Consider the following 23,810-nt stretch of genomic DNA (forward strand, 5'->3'; position numbering starts at 1 on the left):
ACCACTGAAAACATTTTTCTCTGAAAGAAGAAATAGAATCATAAATAACATTGAAGAAGGCAGATTTTGCAAATCCTTGTTCTCAACTGGTCAGAATGGTTTCTGAAATGTTACTGTACCTAAAAACATTCGTGAAGAAAGCAATATGCTGAAATAAAGACAGTTCTGGAGTGCAATAGACTGGAACTCTAGTCTCCGCTTTGCTAAGACAAGATAAATGACCTTGAATACATCAAGGAAGGTAATGGCTGAAAGTTCAGGTTTAAAATTGGATGGACTTGGATTCAAATTCTGACTCTCCTACTTACCATGAGCAACTCACCATGCCTCAGTTTCCTTTTCTGTAAAATAGGGTTGTTAATGGTATCAACCTGATTGGATTGTTAAATAGGAATAAAAGAGAAGGGTGGGGACATAGCTCAGTGGTGGAGTGCTTGCCTAGCATGTCAGAGGCCCTGGGTTAAACCCAGTACCACACAGGCTCACACACAAAAGAATAGATGAGGAGCACTTGGTTCAGGGGCTAACACATAGCAAATACTAAAAAGTTGTTATTTGAAATTATTATTTCAAGGCTTCTTTTCTGTCTTATTTTAAAAATGAAATGATTGGTGATGTATTTCTCTAGCCCTTTCTAATTATGAGAGTCCATAAAATGCATAATGCAAATGTCTCAGCAATTATAAATGAAAAGGAACATTAAATTCAAGATGACTCAACATGCAAAAGAGATGCAAAAGAAGGATATAGATCACACTAATTAGATTTGAAGAAGTTCTTGGATCTAAATATATATTCTATATAAAGCCTGTTACTAATGCTTGAAAAAAATGGGTGATAATAGTAACATGATGTCACTCTAGCTTGAGGGGAATTATACCATGCAAAAATAAGGTACCAGTGGGGTTTGAATCCTTTCATTACCCACAAAATAGTGATTGAGATCATGGAGAACAACATAGTGATTAAGATCATGGACTTTAAACTTCAACAAACCCGAGTTGGAGTCTTGTTTCCACCACCTACCTATGTGACTGGTTATGTTACTACAAATTTCCCTAGCTGGGTGTAAGTGGATCATGCTTGTAATATCAGCTACTCGGGAGGCTGAGGCAGGAGGACCCCAAGTTCAAGGCTAGTCCTATCAATTTAATGAGGCTTTGACTCAAAATAAAAAATTTTACAAGAACAGTGGTGTATCTCATTGCTAGGTTACCCTGGGTCCAATCCCCAGTATTGCAAAATAAGCAAACAATTAAAAATACCATCAATCAAAAAAAAGAACAACAAAAAATTAACTTCCCTAAACTTTCATGTCCTTAATTATAAAATGAGTGATAGTAATATCTATCTCTCAGAGTATAGTAATATCTATCTCTCAGAGGATTTTAAAAGAAAATTTGGGTGAGGCATTAAAAATGATATCTAGCATATACTAAGAACTCAGTTTATTGTTTTTATTATTTTCATTATCATGGAAGAATAGACCTCATGGAGGTTACTATTTACCTCCCAGAGAACCAGCCTATGAGAAAACTATATTAGTATAGCTATACTAATATAGAGAATATGAGAAAGCTATATTAGTATAGCCTCCTTTCTGATTCAGCATTATTTTTTTCCCCTTTCCAAATCCTCAGTTCTTTTTGAGAACTTCAGACTTCTTATTCAGACAGGCTCTGTCACTTTTGCAGCCCGTCACATATCTTTGGCTGCTTTCACGCTTTCTCCATCAACACTTCATCTATTCCTTCATTTTCATCCATTCAATTGACCTATGCAATAAGATTTATTGAATAGCTACCAAATGTGCCAGTTACTGTTCACTCCCAGTACAAACCCACCAAGACATCTCTTACTAACTATGCTCACCTCCTTCCGAGAACAGTGCTAGGCCTACATCCACTCAAATCACAGGAGGCATAAGCCAGCCCTTGACCAGGGATCCTGGCCATTGCTGGACATCTGGAGAACAGGAGAAATGATTCATATAATCTTTTAGGACTATTTTAAGAAGAAACTTGCTGCTAATGGCCCCAGTTTCACAAGGACTAAAGCAACATGGACATGTAAGACCAAGGTCAAACATAATTTTAAAACCAAACATGATCATTGTGTCACTTATTTCCAATTGAATATTATTCCTGAAGTTTCAGTTTAGCATGTGCCATAGGGTTTTTTCTAATGGACTTTACTTTTCAGAGAAGCTTTAGGCTCACAGAAAGATTGAGCAGAAAGTATAGAGTTCCCATATACCCACTGTTCATCCTCAACCTTCCCACTATTAACATCGTATATTGTACTGGAGTGGTACATTTCTTATAACTGATGAGCCTACTGTTGTAGAATTTTGCAGGAAATTCCTTATAGGCCAGTCAAGTGTGATGAAAGATTTCAATTACCCCTATTTGATAGTAAATATAAACTTTCTATTCTGAAAAGTCTGTGGTATTAGGAATTGAACTAGGGCCTCACTCATGCTATGGAAGGGCTGTATCACTGAGCTACATCCCAATCTCTTTTTAAAAATTGTATTTATGAGACAAGATCCTTCTAAATTGCCCAGGCTGGTTTGAACTTGAGATATTCCTGCCTCAGCTTTCCAAGTAGCTGAGATTACAGGCATGTGTCACTATGCCCGGCAAGCATTCTATTCTGGGAAAAAAAAAAAAAAAAGAATGAACAGGTCTAGAAATTATTGCATGAAGTTCAAAGAGCAACTTGGTCCCTGAATGGACCCATGCTTATGACATTACTATTGTAAGTATTTATAAGAGACTCCTTCAATAAATTCAGCAATAGTGGATTCTTCTAGGAAAGATTATTATAAAACACTTTGCCTGGAATGTGATTAATTTATTATAATATCATGTACAAATTAAAATATTTTTCTTGTAACAATGTATTTTGGTTTGTCCCAGCCTGTCCTTCAAAGACGTACTGATAACTAGAAGTAATAAATACAAAAATTTGAAGGAGGAACTATTAGGAATGAAAGAAAAACCATTAGTTCACAAATGCCAGAGATGCTTGGGTATAGAATGCAGAAGTGAGCATGACAGGGTGTTGGCAGCAATTCAGAGTTAATAATACTAATTAATTAATAATACTAATGCTACCATGTAGCTAAAGTAAAGTGGTTGTTTTCCTCCATTCACTTTGAATGGTTTGTCTCTTTGTTTGCTTACTAAATTCATGCTACTTGCTTCAAGGTGAGGAAGAAGAATGCACTGAAGTTCTGTCCAAAGCTGAGAGTTTTGAAAGCCACAGCTTAGCTTGATCAAACCTGTCACTTACTTCAGTATGTTAAATTTACACCCTTAATAAAGCATAAAGTCACACTAAGGGGTAATATACATATACACAAAATATCTGATAGCAGAAAGTTCCTGAAGGCAAGAGGTGATTATGAAGGTTTGTTATATTCATGGAGATAAGATAAACTAAAATAAATACAGTTTCAAAGTTAACCGGTAAATTTCATTATATACAAGATCAGGTGTAATTTTTTCCCTATGGCTTTTTACACCTAGGTAATATGGGCAAGAATAGTTATCTAAATGAAATGTCCTAAAATTCCCCAAATGTCATAAGAAATATAGTGAAATATTATACATTACTGAAAAGTCAATAACATGATTGGAACTATGTTAGAATTCTAGACTAAAATACAGGATCATATATTTATCCACATTTTAGTATTTTACAGAAAACTCAATTAGCATTATTGTTCAGAACATCCTTGGAGTGTCTCTTCTCTCTTTGAGTACATTCTATTTCTGTTTATTTTTAAATTTTATTCTTTTTAGTTATACATGGCAGTAGGATCTATTTCGATATATTTATACAAGCATGGAATTTATCATATTCTATTTAGGATCCCAGTCTTGTGAATGTGCATAATGTTGAGATTCGTTGTGGTATATTCATATATGTACATAGGAAGTTATGTCAGATTCATTCCACTGTTTTTCCTATGACTATTTCAGTTTATATTTCTTTTTTGTTTGTTTAAATATTTATTTATTTATTTTAGTTGTACTTGGACACAATACTTTTATTTCACTTATTTATTTTTTTTGTGGTGCTGAGGATCAAACCCAGGGTCTCTCATGTGCGAGGCGAGAGCTCTACCGCTGAGCCACAACCCCAGCCCTGAGTTTTATTTCTATATAGACTAAAGTTTCTACTGTAGAACTTTTCATAAGAAATCCTGAATGATTACTCAGTGTGTAGGAAACCTAATATATATATGCTTTGCTGAAACAATTGTATAATATGAACTGATTTTGATTTTTGCAGCTCTTATTATTTGTGACACAACAGAGTTGTTTTGTTTTCTTTTGTTTTTTGGTGGTGGTTCTAGGACTTGAACTCAGGGGCACTCTAGCACTGAGCTACATCCCCAGCCCCCCCCTTTTTTTTTTTCTTTTTGAGACAAGGTCTTGCTAAGTTGCCTGGGTTGGCCTGGAATTTGTGATCTTTCTGCCTCTGCCTCCCGAATAGCTGGGATTACTGGCATGTATCACTGCACCCTGCAAAAAGTGCTTTTTATTCAAAGGTCTAAGTGACTCTTAGATTAAATGGAACTATCCTGTAGTGATTTTTTTTTTTTTTGGTGGTGTAGGGGATTGAACACAATACTTTGCACATACTACGCAAGGGGTCTACCCCTGAGCTACATTCCCAGCTCTTCTGTACTGATTTTTATAATGTGAAAATATTTCTGTGGTTAGGATAATTAGTCGAAATGTTTTGTTTTTTAAGTTGGAATTTTCCCATGCTGAGTTGGAAAGTCAACCTTTATTATATAGACAGTTAATCAAAATATTATACCTAGCTCATGAATTAATGAAGGTCCTCATTAGAAAATTGATTTCCTAAGGTCAAACAGCAATGACAGCCTTCAAGCCTCTGTGTAAGGAGTAGGACCGTTGGCTCCTGTGTGTGATGGACAAAACTCTTGTTGCGTCTGCTCCTGAAAGTTCCCTTTCTCTTCCATCCTGGGGCTGCTGGCTAAATCTTGTTCTGTCAGCCTATCTGCCTCCAGCAATTCTCAGTGATTCTGGAAAGCAGATAGCCCAGTTCCTGCTAGGAGTACAGGGTTTAAAATAAGAACAAAAATCCTCTTTGAGTGAAAGTCCAAAAGGCTTCCTACAAGCTCAATGTTTGAGCTCCCATCCAAGCTCTTGGTGGAATGTATTTTGTTTGCAAAATACTCCCTCATTCCCTCACTCTTGAATGTGTTCCAGAGTGAGGTTGCTCGAAAAATGATTCTTAGATGACTTTGTGTTCTTTATATAATGTTTACCAGATTATCATTATAATTATTTTAAGAATTTTACTTACCTGCAAAAATCAACAAGGTATCTGTTGTGAACTGTAAGATGTTTCATTCCTTTATCTTTATATAAAGATTCATTCAAAGAAAAGCAAGCTTCACTGAGAGATCACAAATCTCAAAGATTTAAGGGATGTCTTCTTAAGTTGTGACTTACACAAGGCAAATATAACAAAGATATTAGTGTTCTTTCCTGCAGACTCCTTTGCTAATTTCCTTTAAGAATACCCTCAATTCCAAAAACTTCTTATTTACAAAACAAAACTTACATTTCTTGACCTGGCTTCTCTGCTCACTTGGAAAAGAATTATCTTTAGTGGTTATCTTAGTTCAACTTTAAACTATGTACCAAATTAATTTCAAAATATGTCTACTTGGCCTACAGATCAATTTAATAGCCTTTGCCATGAAGAATGAATCAGTCAGATGCGGTGATGTACACCTGTAATCCCAGTGACTTGGGAGGCTGAGGCAGGAGGATTGAAAGTTCAATGCCAGGGCTGGGGATGTGGCTCAAGCGGTAGCATGCTCGCCTGGCATGCATGCGGCCCGGGTTCGATCCTCAGCACTACATTCAAACAAAGATGTTGTGTCCGCCGAAAAAACTAAAAAAAATAATAATAATAAATACTAAAATTCTCTCTCTCTGTCTTGCAAAAAAAAAAAAAGAAAGAAAGAAAGTTCAATGCCAGACTTGGCAATTTAGTGAGAGCCTGTCTTAAAATAAAAAAATAAAAAGGGCTGAGGATGTAGCTCACTGGTACAGCACCCCTGGGGGTCTGATATCCAGTTAGAAAAAAATAAGAGAAGGAAAGAATAAATCAGTGCACTTGTATCTACATATGGATGTATTTTAGGATTATTTATTTATTTTTATTACCTGTATTATTTGGGTTTAGGGAAAAGCATTATTTAAGCTGCTGGCTAATTGAGACCCCCACCCTCCACCCCAAAAGAAAACAAATGGGACTTTTTTGTTTGTTAGCTTTTAGTCTCAATAATTCCTTATCCACCTAGTGAAAATTAGGCCACTTGGGCTGGGGATGTGGCTCAAGCGGTAGCGCGCTCGCCTAACATGCGTGCGGCCCGGGTTCGACCCTCAGCACCACATACAAAGATGTTGTGTCCGCTGAAAACTAAAAAAAAAAAATATTAAAATAAATAAATAAAATAAAAAAGTATAAAAAAATAAAATAAATATATTTAAAAGAAAAAAAAAGAAAATTAGGCCACTTAATAACACCTGAAAAAAACAGTTTAAGATATAAACTTTTGAAGCTTGTCAGCAAGGACAAGAATATAATGACATTTTTAAAAAGCTCTTCACTTTTTAAAAAAAAGTATTTATTTTTTAGTTATAGGTGGACATAATATCTTTATTTTATTTTTAAGTGGGGCTGAGGATCAAACCCAGTGCCTCATGTATGCGAGGCAAGCACTCTTACACAATCCCAGCCCCCCAAAAGCTCTTCACTTTTTATTATAAAAAATAAGAATGTAGAAACCACCCATAATTTTACTTCTTCAAGTAGACTGTCATTAATGTATACTCATACATGTACATATATATACATTTGGGTATATTTACATATACACATGTATGTATCTACACTTAGCAGAGACAGCATGTACTTAATGGTCCCTGTATTAACCAACACATTATTATGATTTAACATAAAATGTTCACATATTGTTTGATGATCTGATTTTTCATGTGGGAAAATCCAGGGGAGAATTGATTTTATGTATGTGTATGTCTCTGCAACAGGAAGTATATAAAATAATTTTCTCTTTACAGACTCTGGTAGAGATTTTTCAAAATATTGGTGATACAAATCTTGCTGATTTCATTGCTGGATTACTCACCATTGTCATCTGTATGGCAGTTAAGGAATTAAATGATCGATTTAAACACAAAATCCCAGTTCCTATTCCTATAGAGGTAATTGTGGTAAGTAGAACATATAGTTAGAGAATTCAGCATTAATTATGTTGACAAGTGAGGGATTGTGGATTTTTTTGTTTCATAAGTTCTTTTATTTTATTTCAGACCATAATTGCCACTGCCATTTCATATGGAGCCAACTTAGAAAAAAATTACAATGCTGGTATTGTTAAATCCATCCCAAGGGGGTGAGTATGACGTTCCTCTTAGATAATGCTAACATATAAAGCCAGTACTTTCTATTTAAATGAAACCTTTTATTACAAGCCTCACTTTACTGGTGATTTTTCAGTAGTCCTATTTGTGTATGATCTTAAAGAAACACCTATTTGTGCAAAGCATCAGACAAACAGCACATGCATGGATAAAGTTCAAGCCATTTGTTTAAAAGTAGTCCCTATATATGTTCTTTTCCCTTCATTTTCTTAAAATGTGGCAGGATGTGTACATTTAACACCAGAATCCTGGTTTAAACTCATATGTATAATTACAACACAATAGAATTACACAGTTATGATCAGTAGCATTTATTGCACTGTGAACAATCTGCTTGAGAAGTCAGGGTCAACTGGCATAAATTCTCTACCATTTAATCTATCTTAGATAATAATTATATCTTTTGTATCTATACATAAGTTGCATTATCTTAAGGGGAGTTTTAAAAGAATATTTTTTTTGAGAGAGAGAGAACTTTTAATATTTATTTTTTAGTTTTCGGCAGACACAACACTTTGTTTGTATGTGGTGCTGAGGATAGAACCCGGGCTGCACGCATGCCAGGCGAGCGCGCTACCACTTGAGCCACATCCCCAGCCCTTTAAGGGGAGTTTTAAATAAGTTGGGTAGTTTCCATCTCTGTCACTGTGTAGTTGTATGTGAAGGGTAATTACAACAACTGAAGCCTCAGTTCAAGCTTGTGAAATGCCAGTGAGAGCTCTCATAAAATGCAGAGTGGAAAAAGTGTTTTACACTATAAATTTGTTATATGATGTTAAAAAAGAATCCCAGATATTTATCACATATGTAACATTAACTTATAGCATTTATGACTAGACTTGCTGCTGATTGGTAAGTACTGGTTTCCCTTCGCTTAATCTTAGCTGAGGCACCTTGTGCTGGTCTTTGTTTTTCCATGATCCTGATAGGAACTACTCAGGTGAGCTAATTCCTACTGCTTGTTTCACAGGAAACTGCTATCTTCCCATTTGATTAATCTCACAATTTCTTCCAAGTTTCTTCCACCTCAAAAAATATTTGAAAAATGGCTGGGCCTGGTGGCACAGGGCTGTAATCCCAGAGACTCAGTAGGCTGGGGCAGGAGGACACCAAGTTCAAGGTCAGCCTTGGCAATTTGGCCAAGACCCCATTTCAAAATAAAAATAAATAAATAAATAAGGGAGAGTTGGCTAGGCGTGTGTCCCACGCCTGTAATCCCAGTGGCTTGGGAGTGTGAAGCAGGAGGATCGTGAGTTTAAAGCCAGCCTCAGCAGTGGCACACCACATAAAAATAAATAAAATATATGTATTGTATCTATCTACAACTTCCAATTTTTAGTTATAAAAATTATACAAAACTATATTTCATAGATCCCTTTGGTGGCAAGGTGCTAAGCAACTCTGTGAGACCCTGTCTCCAAATAAAATACAAAATAGGGCTGGGGATGTGGCTCAGTGGTCAAGTGCCTCTGAGTTTAATCCCTGGTACCAAAAAAAAAAAAAAGGACTGGAGTATAGCTCATTGGTAGAGAGCTCCTGGGTCCAATCCCCATTACTGCAAAACAAACAACTAGCTACATGGGACTTGAGTTACATATTACCCATAATAGCATTTCTCAAACTTACACATGTAAGAAACATGTGAGACCTTCTTTACAAAGATTCCTGGCTCCTACCCCAAAACTATTGAATCAAGCTTCCCAGAATAGAGGCCTGAAAATTATTATTTTCAAAACTGTCTCAAATGAGTCTTCTGATCAGGTAAATGTGGGAAACTCTGTATTAGAAGATCTGAATTTTAGTAGTGAATTCTAAAGCTGAGAGGAATTTAATGATAAAAAATTGCAATGTGGCTACTTGAGTTATGGAGTTTTTACCCTAATATTCAATTTTGGGGTAGTTATAAAAATTATACAAAACTGTATTTCATAGATCCCTTTTGTCAGGCACCCTAATATGTAACAAACTATAGGTGGATATGGGGGGCAGCATATGCCCTGCCCCCCAAATCCATATTCTATTAGTTGATTGCTGCTCTTAGTTGTCCTTCCCGGCCTTCTACTAAGCTTTCTTGACTGGCTTCTCCTGAGAATGGATCCCGAGCCTCTTACCTTGGGTTTAATCAAGCTGAATCCTCTGACAGACCACCTGGTCAGCCTGGTCAGCTAATAGCCTGCTGGCTGTGAGGACTATCAGCTCTTCCAACAGGACAATAAACCCATTTGTGTTGCTCAGCTCTGTCTCCCTAGCACAGTACCTATCTCACAGAAGACTCTCAGAAAATATTTGTTGAAGGGATAAAATACCAAGGCCCCGTGTCATTATACACAAGCCACAAGAAAGGCCTTTGTTATCTGATATCACCTGGTAGCATAAAAACAATTCTAATATTAATAAACCTGAGAAAGAAAGGGTAGCACTGAGACATTGGAAAAGAGCAAGTGAAAGAGAATGTTCTAATGGCTGAGGCGAGTCCTGGGAAAGGCCAAAGAACAGAGAGGGAGAAAGGGGGGTGTGCCACCTTCTCATCTCCTCCCTGCCTCATGCCTCCAATCAGGCTGCTGTTGGCAGCTTGCTTTCATCCTATTCAGGGTCAGAGCCATATGTTAGGATTGCTTGGTTCCCAATAAAAATGTCACACTAGACTGACAAAAGCTGTGACTCCTTGTCCTTTTCTCCACTCCCTTCCTGGTAAAAATATGCTTGTCTGGGCTGGAGCTGGGGCTCAGTGGTAGAGCACTTGCCTAGCACATGTAAGGTACTGGGTTCAATCCTCAGCACCACATAAAAATAAATAAAATATATGTATTGTATCTATCTACAACTAAAAAATAAATAAATAAGCCTGTCGGGAGCCAGTCCGGAAATACACGCCCTTAAGTCCTGAGCAAGAGATACTGAACAATTATTGCGCCCTGCAATAACTTGGGCTTTACCTTCGCTCAGATAATGAGGCATGGCTCCAGGAGTAGGCGTCACCCAGTGGGGTTTAGTTACAGTCACCCGTTCCTTTGTAATCCTACCCTTTTGCTCTTTCTGGGATAGAATGTTCCATGGAACCTCCCCTTGTGTGTCCCCTATTTAAGAATAAAGAATGCCAGTGGCTCTCTTTCCACAAACCTCTAAGGTCACAGAACTATCCCCGGATTTTGAAAAGGTACTTCTGTGTGTTTGTGTGCTTTCTTTGCCATTTTCTTAAGTTATTGGAATAGTCAGATTTTGTGAATCCAGAATTAGGTTGCCAGCTAGGATAGGTGCTGATACCTGCCTATGTCCAGTCAGCCTTTGAGGATTCACTCAAACTGGGAGCTCCCGTTCCAAGAGAGCAATCACAGCCTGCCTTTCTCCTTATACAACTGAGCCCAATCCTATAGCTCTTAATGTGTCCAGTCTCTTACTTATCACAACCTGGGCTTTTCATTTACCCCTCTGTCATCCTGGTTGTGTATGGTGGGCTGTGTTTTTGTGTTACTGGGGACTGAATTCAGGAATGTGCCACCACTGAGCTACATCTCCATCCCTTTTTATTCTATTTTGAGACAGGGTTTCTGTAAATTCCCCAGGCTGGCCTTGAACTTGCAATGCTCCTGCCTCCTGAGTCACTGGGATTACAGGCACACATCACTGCTTGTATTTTAAGCTGTAACACAATTTTCTGCTCTGTCCTCTAATTTTTAAAAAATATTTTTAGTTATAGATGGACATGAAACCTTTATTTTATTTGTTTTTATATGGTGCTAAGGATCGAACCCAATGCCTCCCACTTGTTAGGCAAGCGCTCTGCCACTGAGCTACAATTCCAGCTCCTATTCTCTAAATTTTAATCCCTATGTAAACTCATTCCTGCCTCATCTCTCAGCAGTGACTGGTTCTCTCCTCACCAGGGCTCCTCCCTATCATGCTGCTTGTGGTTGTACTTGGAAGTGTGGCTCAGGGAAGGACATAGAGTGGGGAGAGTGGCCAACAAAATTCTGGAAGTTCGTCTCCTGGCTGATTTCTGAGGGCCATTTTCCTCCTTTAGCTGGAGCACTGGCACTTTTGTCAAATGTTGAGGTCCAACTAGAAGTAGCACCATGTTTACATGCCTGACTTTCTTCATGGGTTCTGTGGCACCTCAGGGCTCACGCCTTCCCATCCTCATCTTCAGATCAGTGGGTTTTCATATGCCGTCTCCCCTTCAGGCTCTTGGTAGTGTTATCTCATGATCAGGTCAGACAGGGTTGGCTGGGGCCAAACAAGCCCCCTGAGTGAGCATACAATTTGTAAAGAGTTATATCCACTGAAGGAGGACAAGTACTAGAGGAAAGGCTTACGCAGAGGTCATCAGAAGCCAGGGCTTTAGTTGACTTGGGGCAAATAATTGATAACACTAAGGTCCAACAAGACAGTATGAAAGGTGGCAGGAATATAACAGATTTAGATTCTCCCCATTTAAACTGCACCTAATATGTGTGTAGGTACTAATTCCTCACTATGTCATATTGCAATTAATTCTATGAGAACAACGCATAGTCCTAACTAGATGGCCAAAGAAACTGAGACTTGGCAGGTTTAAACAACATGCCCAAGTCATAAAGTTACTCACAGAGTGATTGAGGTCCTTTGATTTCAAGTTTTCCCCTTTGTGACCCTGAACAATCAAGGATCAGGTAATATTTGGAGAAGGAAGCAGTGGGTAGGCAATGGACATTAGGGGACTATGAAAACTAAATTCTTTGCAGGGCTGGAAAGTTATCCTGAGGCGCCATAGTTACCTGAAGTAGGGTTGACTGGGTCTCAGAAAAAAGAAACCTTTTTTAAAAAAAATATTTTTTTAGTTGTAGATGGAAACAATGCTTTATTTTGTTTATTTATTTTATGTGGTGTTGGGGATCAAACCCAGGGCCTCACACATACTAGGCAAGTGCTCTACCACTGAACTACAATCCCAGCCCCATGAAGCCTGGTTTTAAGAAGTGAGGTCCAAGGTCATATCCAGACTAGCTGATGATATAATGGTGAGTCACTCAGGGTTTCCAATGTCCTGTCTGTCTGCCTACAGATGGGGTGCATGCTAGAGCCTACACCTAGGTAGGATGGGATATGGGAAGAAAAGGCATCTAAAAACTAAGCCTCTCCCCTTGGGAAGAGAAAGCCTAATAAGAGCAGAGAACCAGAAAGATCTTGTTACCTAGAAAGTCATACTATCTAACTCTCATATCTAGACCTTTCAGGGTCTCAGTTCCCTTATCAACAAAATGAAAGAGGTGGATTAAGCAATATCTAGGATGCTTGTTAACTCTAAATCTGTGGTTTTCTCTAAGAATCTAATTTTCCACTTTATCTTTATTCAGGCGTAAATGAGGTAGGTGGAGAGATATTTTTATGGTTGGGGGTCTGAAATTACACCATATGGATAGTTATCAAGCTATGGGTACTTGAAGGTCATCCCCCAAACTTACACATTTGGGGACAATCTCTTGATTATAAAATTATAGGTTTATTTATGTAGTTTTAATAGATCACTTCTAGTTTTGTCAAACAGTAGTCATTTAACCACACACTCACTGGGATATTTTACTCACTAAATTGCCCAGACTGGCCTTGAACTTGCAATCCTCCTGCCTCAGCTGCCCGAATCACTGGGATTCCAGACATGCACCAACACACCCAGTTTTTCCACTGAACTCTTTTAATATCATACATTAGTCTCTTTAACCAAAATGACACCTCTTCACACGAGTAAATCTCATATTGTGGTTAGAATATCTTTTAAGTTCAAAGACTTTTAAGCTTAAATTGTGAAAGGAGAAATTCTAACATGTGAAGTGTCACAGATAGAGCCGTATGACCTTGAAGAATCAATCAGTCAAGGCAGCTTTATTCATGTCAGAGGTTTAGGAGAGGCTTTCAAAGAAAGCGGCCAGTGAGATAGCACTGACTTCTGATTTAAAAGTGGGGATGTGGATGCTGCCATTCATGCATTATATGTGCTCTTCATTCTCTTGGATCATGACCTTTCATTCTTTCATGTGCCTGAGTGGATGCAGCATTTGGTGAGGTGGGAAAAAAGGAGCTGTTGTCAAATCTTCACTGCATTTTTCATTTAAAAACTCCTAGGTTTCTGCCTCCTGCACTCCCCCCGGTGAACTTGTTTTCCAAGATGCTGACTGCATCATTTTCCATCGCTGTGGTGGCTTATGCTATTGCGGTATCTGTAGGAAAAGTCTATGCCATCAAGCACGACTATACCATCGATGGGAACCAGGTATGCGAGCCCTTTGCTGAGCTGCTTTTATAGAGCAGAAAATAAGAAAGAAACATAAACAGGAATAACTTTGATCTCTGCTAAAGAAAGACTTGGATTTTTCCAGAAGTCCTTAATGAGTTGGGTTTTCTCTCAGGCTTCCTAATAAGAAATTATTTTGAAATATGCATGCTGAATCACTTTGCTTTTTTAAAAAAATCATTTTTTAGTTTTAAGTGGACACAATATATTTATATGGTTCTGAGGATCAAACTCAGTGCCTCAAGCATGCTAGGTGAGCACTCTACCACTGAGCCACAACCCCACCCCCAAATCACTTTGCTTTTTAAGAAATAGGTTGAAATAACCCTAATCTTAAAAGAGCTAATTCAATCAGGACACAACGAACCCTCAAAGTTATCATGTTAGATCAGAATGAGAACACTTTCTGGTCATTTCTTTTTTAATGGCAGCACAATATGACAAAACAAGGTAAAAATACAATTAATAGCTATGACCACTTTATGTTGTGGTAGTTCACAGTGTAATTAATAAATACAGGACAATTTTTGTAAGCATATGATACATTGTCAGGTGACTGCAGGTTTTGTGGTTGGATGTTTCTGAAAGCAGCATAGCAATTACAGCTAAATGACTAGTAATCAAGCAGAATAATAGCTCTGCTAGTTATATTATGTTTTATAGCAAATATCCAAACACAGAAAAACTTTTTATGAGAGTTGCAGATGTGCTGCTCACCAGGCAGTGTAAAGGCATCTTAGCAAAGGATCACAAGTTACTATTTCTTGTCAACCTTTAGTACAATCAACAGCTGTGAAGTTTCTTTTAGATTCTATGGAGTCCAAACCCCAGATGTTTTATAAGATCCTCATATACCTTTAAATGTAAAAATAAAATTGGACCACCAGGCAGGATTGATTTAGCAGTTTCCTTTGAACGTGAGGTGAGGGTCTTGCAAAGAGTCTATTTGTAGTATTACGTCATCCATTCTCTCCCTTAGGAATTCATTGCCTTTGGGATCAGCAACATCTTCTCAGGATTCTTCTCTTGTTTTGTGGCCACCACTGCCTTGTCCCGGACAGCTGTCCAAGAGAGCACTGGGGGAAAGACACAGGTATGGAATGACAGCAGATAACATTAATCACATAGAACAAGCCAAGAAATGGCAGCTCAGAAAGGCTTGCGACAGTTGACCTTTGAGAAGAGAGGGACTTGTGTTTCCTCATTGGATCCAACTTGGGCCTGTTCATCTGTTTGAATCACCCCCATCAAAAACCTCTTGAAAAGCAACATTTATGATTTCCTGAGATGGCAATTCTTATAAACCTTTGTGTCAATGCTCATGTAGCACTGCACTTGGAGTGATTTTCTAGGGACATTGGCTACTGCCAAGGATGGGGATGAAGAATGCTGGTTGTTAGTAATTTCTAACCTGGGGAAAGTGAAGGCCCAGTAAAAGCACTTCATGGCTTTGTGTTATTATGCTTTCAGGAAAGTGAAAACTTCTCTTCACATTTCCTTTACCAGGATCAGGAACCTCCTCCAGAGGCCTTTGGTCCCATAGAATAGGAGTTTGCTAGCCAAAAATATCTTGTATTGTCACATTTTGGCATTTATTCCCAAGTATGATTTTTGTTCTTGAAGTTCTGAATGTGTACTTAATCTTGCCTTTTTAAATGTGCTGTCAGTTGTCTTCATGAGATGACCATAGAACCAGCATCCCACTTAATCTTTGGATAACCCCTCAATCCCAGTGAGTCAGAAAGGTCAGGAATGGTTCTCAAAGCCAGGCACAGAATCAGATATGCCAAACCAGTGACCTTGGGCTAGGGACAGACTCAGGAATTGTGCCTCTTTTATGCCTGAAGGGTTTTATTCTCCCAACACAGGAAGAAGCATTATTTAAAAGTAAAAGTGCATTCAGACTCTAAAAGTAAAACAGATCCAAACTAAATAGTGTAAAACACACACAGCATCTTCTTACAGCATTTTATTAAGGCAGAGACACACACACACAAATAACTATGAAAGAGAACAACTGAGAAAACAAAAGACTCTAACAGTGGCTTGCCTAGAGAGTTTTAATTGTCCCCATGGTACACAGGTTGTTCCTCTCCTATTTATAAAGGATTGTGATAATTACAGAGTTGGAAGAATTGACCTCTTCCAGTGTCTGGGCTCCTTTGAAACAAAAATTTATTGTTAATTCTCAGAATTTTTCTTAAATTGTTTTTGCAAGCATTTCTACCTCTGAGAGAGCAGGTAAAATAATATAGTCCAAACCAGGAGGCATAACCAGCCGGAGATCTGTTGTTGAGGGGAAGAGGTCAAAGCTAATTTCCAAAGCTGTGCCCATTTTATGCCGCAGCTGTCAGCAGCAGAAGTTCTTGCTGCTTGCATTGAAGACAGAGTATTGATAAGCTCTCCAGGGCACGTGGTCCTAAGAGGGTGCAGGCAAATCCTGAACTGCTGGTGTCCATTCTCCTGCTGTTTCCTCCAAACACAGAAAAACTTTTTATGAGAGTTGCAGATGTGCTGCTCACTAGACAGTGCAAAAGCTCAAATGAGTCATGGGCTGGCTGCCCCAGTAAGAATGCCCATGTAAAGTGACCTTCTTGGCAAAGGGCTTGGTGGATAATGGCATTCTGGTAAGCTAATATCCTCTGCCACACACTGGCATGTATTATATTTAGGAATGATGGATGCCAGGATTTCAGCACTGAAGAAGGAAACAGTGTATAAATGGCTTGATATTTAATTACTGAAATGTATTCTAAGTTCTGGGGTTCAACGTCTATGTGCCTGGACTGTGACCAAATAAACTGGCAGGTCTTCTCTTGTGTGGCTTCTCATATTTTTTTTCTTCTGTTGAAGCCTCAGTTTCAGCACCTATAAAATGGACTAATAGTTGTATCCATCTATAGGAACAGTGAGAGGATTAGATTCAGAAGTGTTTGTGAAGCAAATACCAGTAAGTGTTGATTGCTGGGCTCAAGGTAGGAATGGCATCTTAGCTTCTGTGATACATGTATTTTTCCTGGCATGTAAGAAGCACCTAGCATATATTAGCTGAAGGAATGAATAGAAGAAAAGTGTTTTCTCAGTTGTTCTCTTTCATAGTTATTTGTGGTGTTTTCAGCACATCTCCACAATGTAGAAGAGCTGAACATTGGCCATGTGTTCTTTCTCTCACTCTATCTTACTCCTATCGATTCATAAAAAAGTAATTCTGATTACAAACTACTCTGTAGCTCTGATTACTCTCTCACTTAACAGAATAATTAATTCCCTGGTAATTGAATCTGTTCATAGATATAAAATCTACAGAGTTTCCCACAAGCCAGCCTTTATACCATAAGTACAAGTAATTGATCCCTCACAGATCTTAACGGTGTTCAAAAACTAGCCTAGACCCCCATATTTGGAGACTTATTATATATACTGGTGAATAGAGGATGCTTTCTTGTCCTGAGTTGAGCAGCAGGCTATGGTTCTTGACTGCAAATCTCCATCTCTCTCACCGTTTCACAGATGCCTTTATCTATAGTGAGATGCAAATGGCTCAGTGAATAGTGCATGAGTCATTGGAAAGGTACTAACTTCTTTGCTTAGTTAGGAAAGAGGAAAGCTCACCAAGGTGCTGGGAACCTGGAGGCATGGTGCCTGGAAAGGCATAGAGTAGAGAACTCGATAAACAAAGTGAGCATTTTCATACATCACAGGTATGCCCAGACTGACCCAGCCATAAGCCGAACATAAATGAACATAAGCTGAATATCATTTGCCAGTTGAAGCAAATACTTTCTAATTGAGTATGCTAATTTCCTTTTTCTATTTTCTGTGACTGCCTCCTCCTTTAATTCAGATCTCTTGTACTAGGCAATGCTTGTACTCAACACCATCTTCCCTATTGATTCCTCTCTGACAGCTTTGCTTCTGGTTTCCTGTCTTCTTTTCTCCTCTGTTTCAGAGCTTCTAGTCTCCACCTTGGCCCTGCCCCAGCTGTCTCAAGAGAGAATTCATTGATCATCTGATCAAACCAGAGAATAGTCCCCCACCCCCTCAGTCTCTGTCCTATCTGCGGACCTAAGGAGAGCTCTTTTTTATTTTCCAGTGAAGGTAAAATTTTTGGACTTCTTTACCCCTGCTATTGCTCCACACTGCAGCTGCTTTGGGGCAAATTTGGAGCCTGAACCTATGCAAATATCAGAGGAAGCAGGAGACAGGGTCCCACCTCTCAGCATGCCAGTGTGGCACTATGAATTGGCAATTAAATGGATAAACTTATTTTCTCTGAGACTTTCATGGGAACCGTGTGCTACAAGTACAACATGTTATCAGAGTGGCTATTGTGGTCACTGCTTCAACAGTGTAAAACAATCAGATACATGCTGTGAGATTTATTTCCCAAGAACATGATAATAATCTCTGTTGTTAGGGAGGGAGTTGGTATGTTTCATGGCTTGGCAACTACTAGAAGGTTGGCCTCCAGAATTGACACTAAAACTAGTTATAATCTATCCGATGAAATCCACATTAAAGTAGCTTTACTTCAGCAGGCCCACTTTCCACATTTTCTTTAATTTCTCTGCAATAGCATACACACACACACACACACACACACACACACACATTTCCACACATATATATGTTTTTCCTTTTTTTTCAGTTTTGTATTGATTTAGCAAATGATGCTCTTTTCTCCCAATATTGAGCAGAAGCTGGGGGAGGAGAGGAATCAGAGAAGCACCAAATAAGCCTGTATGCAGGATCTTTCATGATCATGTGGTGAGCTGAAAGACACTAGGGAGGAGGATGAACCCTCTTCATGCAAGGTGTCTGTCTTTCAGATTGCTGGCATCATCTCTGCTGGGATTGTGATGATCGCCATTGTTGCCCTGGGGAAGCTTCTGGAACCCTTGCAGAAGGTAAAACCCTGCTTCTCTATATACTGATTGCATAATTTCCTGTCACCACTCTGCTACCAGAGAAATAACAGGGGATTTAAAAATCATCACATGGAAAGCTATTCCCCTGAATAACACAGCCTTCCCTGTCTCTCTTGGCAGTCAGTCCTGGCAGCTGTTGTAATTGCCAACCTGAAAGGGATGTTTATGCAGGTGTGTGATGTTCCTCGTTTGTGGAGGCAGAATAAGACTGATGCTGTAAGTCACCCACCACCCATTCTCTGAAATAAGATTTGGTTTTTGTATGCTTCCTGTCATATCACTAAGTCTCCCCGTTTCCTAAATCTTGGAAACCTCAGAGCAGAAATTAGAATTGTGTGTATAAACAAAAGCCTTGATGTATTCTATGTGAACTGCATTAGTGAAGCTCCTTTATCTCTGAGAAGACTGATTTCTAACAAGAATCCCATATAAGGCCCTGGGCCTTCTCAAGCCAAAACAAAGCAAAACACAACACACCACATTTTCTTTAAAATCTAGTTTAAAGGACAAATTAAAAAAAAAAACACACACAAAAAAACAAAATACAAAACCCCATGCTGATTTTGTGACTAAAGTGTCCTTCACAACTATTCTGAGGAATTACAAAAGCCAGAAATGAGTCCTCTACAGTTTACTCTAATTTAGACACACACATGCACAGAGAAAACTTCCTATATATTGATGTGTAAAAAAGAGACCAGAATAGAAATGCTGGGGAAAAGTGTGTGTGTGTGTGTGTGTGTGTGTGTGTGTGTGTGTGTACGTGTGTGCTCATACACACAAAAATGAAGAGACTACATGCAGGGAGGGTGATTGGGAATAGGTGGAGAGAGGAGAGAAATTGTGAGCAAGAGTTTTCACTGTAAAGCTCTTAAAATTAATTCTCTTTTGAGCCCTATTCAAATATTTAAAAACAAATAAAATGGGACAGTTGGTCTGTATTGGGAAGGCCAACTCCAGTTTCACTTAAATATGAATAAATGGATGGATAAAATGAATGATGTCAGAATATTTTTTAAAAGGTATAATTGTGAATGATTGATTTTATTGTTATAGGTAGCCTAACATTTGACAGTATCCTATGAATCAATGTAATTCTTTTCATTTCCATTCCCCTATAGGTTATCTGGGTATTTACATGCATCATGTCCATCATTCTGGGGTTGGACCTGGGCTTACTAGCTGGCCTTCTATTTGGACTATTGACCGTGGTCCTGCGAGTTCAATTGTGAGTATTTAAAATCCAGATTTTCTATGAATGGGACAACACTTCCTCTACTTTCCTATGTTTACATGAAACTTCTTCCTTTGATAATAGTTATTATATATTGAGAGATTCTATGAATTAAGCACCTAGTGCTTTATAAACTTTACCATACTTAATTTTCAAAAATATCCTATGAATAAGATGGCTTATTCTCATTTTACAGGTTAGAAAATTTAGGCTCAGAAAGCCAAAGGACGTTTCTTAAGGTCACACAGTTACCAACTGGCAGAGCTAAGATTTGAACCCAGATTACCTCACCCCAAAGTCCAGGCATGTAGTCACATGCTCCACGGCTGTGCTCTCCTTTTAGCCATGGTCAGACTAAAAGAAACATGGTTCAGCCAAAGTCCCAAGTTACTTTGTCATTTTTTCTTTAAATAAGATGCAAGGTGGGCACTGGGTCCAAGGCCAGGCAAAGCAACTGCTAAATTTATAGCTCATTTTCCTCTTTTGAAGCTAGTAACCCAAAAGTTATGCAACCCAGTACAGGGGAACTTTAGAACAGCTAATTATAGCCAAAATTCATTCAAATCTGTCAAATAAGGCACAAACCCCAAAGTCACACAATTCTGAGAAGTAAACATAATTAGTTCATATACAGAGTAAAAGCAGCAAAGACAAGTTAAATAAAGGAAAACAATCTGTATGGGCAGGTCAGGGAGCTTGAAGGTGTCCTTGGTTTTATTTTGACTCTGGAGAGGGTTTGGTAATGTGTCCTCCTGGGCCTTGAGGGAAACAGAGCTTCTCTCTCTCCTCAATTCTCCCATTGTCTTTCCAGATTTCTGGCCTCTTCTCTGCCTGTGTTTGGGCCATGAAGGAAGAAGAAACCTGGAAAAACATCAACATAGATATTTTCAGCTTAGCAAAGGCTCACATCTCCTATTCCTTCAACAGTTCTTCTTATCCTCCCTCCCTTCCCTAGCACTTCACATCTACTCAAAAGGCCTGTGGCTTTCTGCCTCAGCATCCTAGGAGCCCAGGGACCTGAAAGGGCACATAATGTTCCAGAGTGCCTCATTTTCTGCTAGGAAATAGCTCAGAAATTGCCATTAGAAGATGCTGCCTTTCAGTCAAGCAAAGTAGATATATCTGTAATCCCAGGGACTCAGGAGGCTGAGCCAGAAGAATTGCAGGTTTGAGACCAGTCTAAGCTACTTAGCAAGACCCTGTCTCAAAATAAAAAAATAAAAACAAACTGAAGTGTAGCTTAGTAGTAAAGTACCCATGGGTTCCATCCCCAGTGCTGCAAAAAAAAAAAAAAAAAGAAAGAAAGAAAAGAGGGTGTGGGAATGCTATGTCTCTTCCTATATCTGCCTCAGTGTCTTTTTCTTTTCTTAAGTGAGTGTGGTTGAGACAGAAGGGTTTTGGAGAGGAAGACTACATTAAGAGTATTATGTTAAAGATCAGCACAACACAGCAGGCCAAGGAAAAATTGGTGGTACATTTTAGCTGCTGGTTTGGTAACTAGACTTTTAGCCATCAAAAAGTAGTATACTCCACAGTATTTAATTTTCAGTAATTATAATGCTGATCCAGAAAGCACAATGCTGAAAGGACCCCAAACAGATAGTCTTTCTTTAGGAGTTGCATTTAGCATATGTCCCTAGTCACACTTGAAGAAACGTGGAATTTATCTGATTGCATTGGGAACAGGAAATCAACAGTCTGGTTGACAGGAAGGACTTATTTCTGGTCTTCCCAGGCTGCTGTTTCTATAAAAAGAGACTAATTTGATCACCCGCAGATTCTCCATATTTCATCAGGAAGTTGCCATAAGTCACCAGACACCAAAGAAACATGGTTAAGAGACAGAGGCTATGCTGTTCTTTACCCCTGGGACTTTTCTAATTTCTCTAAACCTCATTTTACTCAATAATAAAAGTAAGAATTGCACCACTGATCTTTCAAGGTTATGGTAGAGCTTCAAATAGATTTAACATGTGAGAAAGCTCTCTGCTTATCCTATAAATTGTTAGGCACGTGAAAGCATGATGCTCATTATTTCTCTGAGCTATCAGAAGAGAGTCACAGTTAGTTCCTTTTCCAGTTCCACGAAAACACCAGCTGTTCATTTCAGAGTTAGTTTTGGGAAAATGTCACCTGCAATAAAGACAGAGTCCAAAACACCAGAATGATGGGCTCTTCAGTAGCTGTTATTTAAAAAAAAAAAAAAAAAACAACTTCTTAGTGCAAAATATGGCTGTTCCAAAAAACCCCTGATGTTAACTTCTCTTCTTTTAGTCCTTCATGGAATGGCCTTGGAAGCATCCCTAGTACAGACATCTACAAAAGTATCAAGCATTACAAAAATGTAAGTGCCTTTGTGATATTTTTGGTAGATATGGGTCTGCTAGCCTGCAATCCAGGAGTCACATAGTTCTCTCTTATCATGTTCATAACATGGTAGTCAAAGATGGAGACTTCTGCTGGGAAAGTCCTTAGTATACTGGAAATGTCATAAGAACTTTTGATTCAATGTATCTTTTGACAATGGATTATTTGAAGTCTGTGCTAGTTGAATGTCATTTTAATGTAAAAACCATTGCAGGAAGAAATTTTAAATAATAGGCAATTTGATTATTCCCGAATGTTTACTCAAAAAATTTTTTCTTTGTTATGTAACTGTCAGCCTCTATGAAAATGCCTGAAATCCCTGTAAGATGTTCTTCTTTCAGTTCTAGCAAGAGATTTTCAAGTTCTCTGTCATCAAGAGCTTATTTGATATGTTGCTTTATCCTTGAAACTGGAAGAAATATTGGGACACAGGAAATGAAAAACAAACAAATCAAGCTGATGGGTTTGTGTTGCCAGCAAATACAATTTCTTAGTGACCACTAAAGGAAACAGATGAAAAAGTGGAAAAAGTAAATTAAAGAAAACAGAAATTTAGCAACAAACAAATAAAACAAAACCATACTTATGCATATTTATATGTGTATATGTATATATGCATATGTGCACATATGTAACATATAAGGCTTAAATGTGAGCCCTAGGAAGTTATAGTCTAATTTTATGTTAATATTAAAGAATTACTAAACACTGAACCTGGAATTTCTGTAGCTGCTATTTTATTTTCACAATCTTTTTGTTATGTTGAACCAAGTGCATCAAGAGCTAAAAATGATTTTGGACTCTGGCGCAGGGAACCCTAGCCTGAATTTTGGGAGTTCTAAAATCTAGGCTCCATCTTGGTGAGACTGTCCAAGTCACTCAGCCTTTCAGGGCCTCAATTTTCTCACCCAAAAGGGCCAGATTAATACTGCTATGATTCCTAAAGAACAGAAAAGCCTGATTCTGATTCTGTGGATTCTACTCTTTGCATGGCCACTGTGTGTCAGGGTACGAATAAGCAGATGACACCATAGGCTTCAGTTTCTACAAAACCCTGATTTTGCCCCCTGCCTCCCAAACTACTCAAAGAATTTTAGAAAAATCTAGAGGGTCAGCGGTATGAACTGGAGACAAATCATTTCACCATTTTGAGCCCCAGTTTCTTTGTGCCCTTTCAGACTTGATCTTTTTTGGTATTGTGGAAGTCCCGGAGCTTTGGCCATCTGTTACTTCCCAAATGGGATGAAGCAAGTCCCTATTTGTGGGAAGTTGAGTGTTGGGTATCCATCTCTTGGGACTTCTCACCTTTGAGAGCTTTCTTTTCTTTCTTTCTATTACTCTGGTAAATCCTGTTACATAGCTCTCAAAAAAATAAAAAATAAAAAGAATAGTTGGAGGTTGCTACCCAGCTCCCCTAAGCAATTCTGTCCTGGCTCCTTGCAGAATAACCAGAAATCTAATGGATGATTTGATGCCAGAATTATTTAACCTCAAAAAGTTTTTTTTTTTTT

General features: G+C 38.5%; 1 protein-coding gene across 1 annotated transcript in view; it reads left to right on the forward strand.

Moving 5' to 3' along the window:
* The window catches only part of Slc26a4 (solute carrier family 26 member 4), a 55,214-nt gene that overhangs the window by 16,431 nt on the left and 14,973 nt on the right, over positions 1–23,810 (forward strand). The window contains exons 7-14 of the mRNA XM_078040247.1: positions 7,140–7,292; positions 7,392–7,474; positions 13,602–13,749; positions 14,750–14,863; positions 18,600–18,677; positions 18,819–18,914; positions 19,820–19,926; positions 22,207–22,276. Coding sequence (XP_077896373.1) covers positions 7,140–7,292; positions 7,392–7,474; positions 13,602–13,749; positions 14,750–14,863; positions 18,600–18,677; positions 18,819–18,914; positions 19,820–19,926; positions 22,207–22,276 — 849 coding nt within the window. The remainder of the gene's footprint in view (positions 1–7,139; positions 7,293–7,391; positions 7,475–13,601; positions 13,750–14,749; positions 14,864–18,599; positions 18,678–18,818; positions 18,915–19,819; positions 19,927–22,206; positions 22,277–23,810) is intronic.

This window comes from Ictidomys tridecemlineatus, chromosome 2 (genome assembly GCF_052094955.1).
Source record: "Ictidomys tridecemlineatus isolate mIctTri1 chromosome 2, mIctTri1.hap1, whole genome shotgun sequence".
In the NCBI taxonomy this organism is placed as follows: domain Eukaryota; kingdom Metazoa; phylum Chordata; class Mammalia; order Rodentia; family Sciuridae; genus Ictidomys; species Ictidomys tridecemlineatus.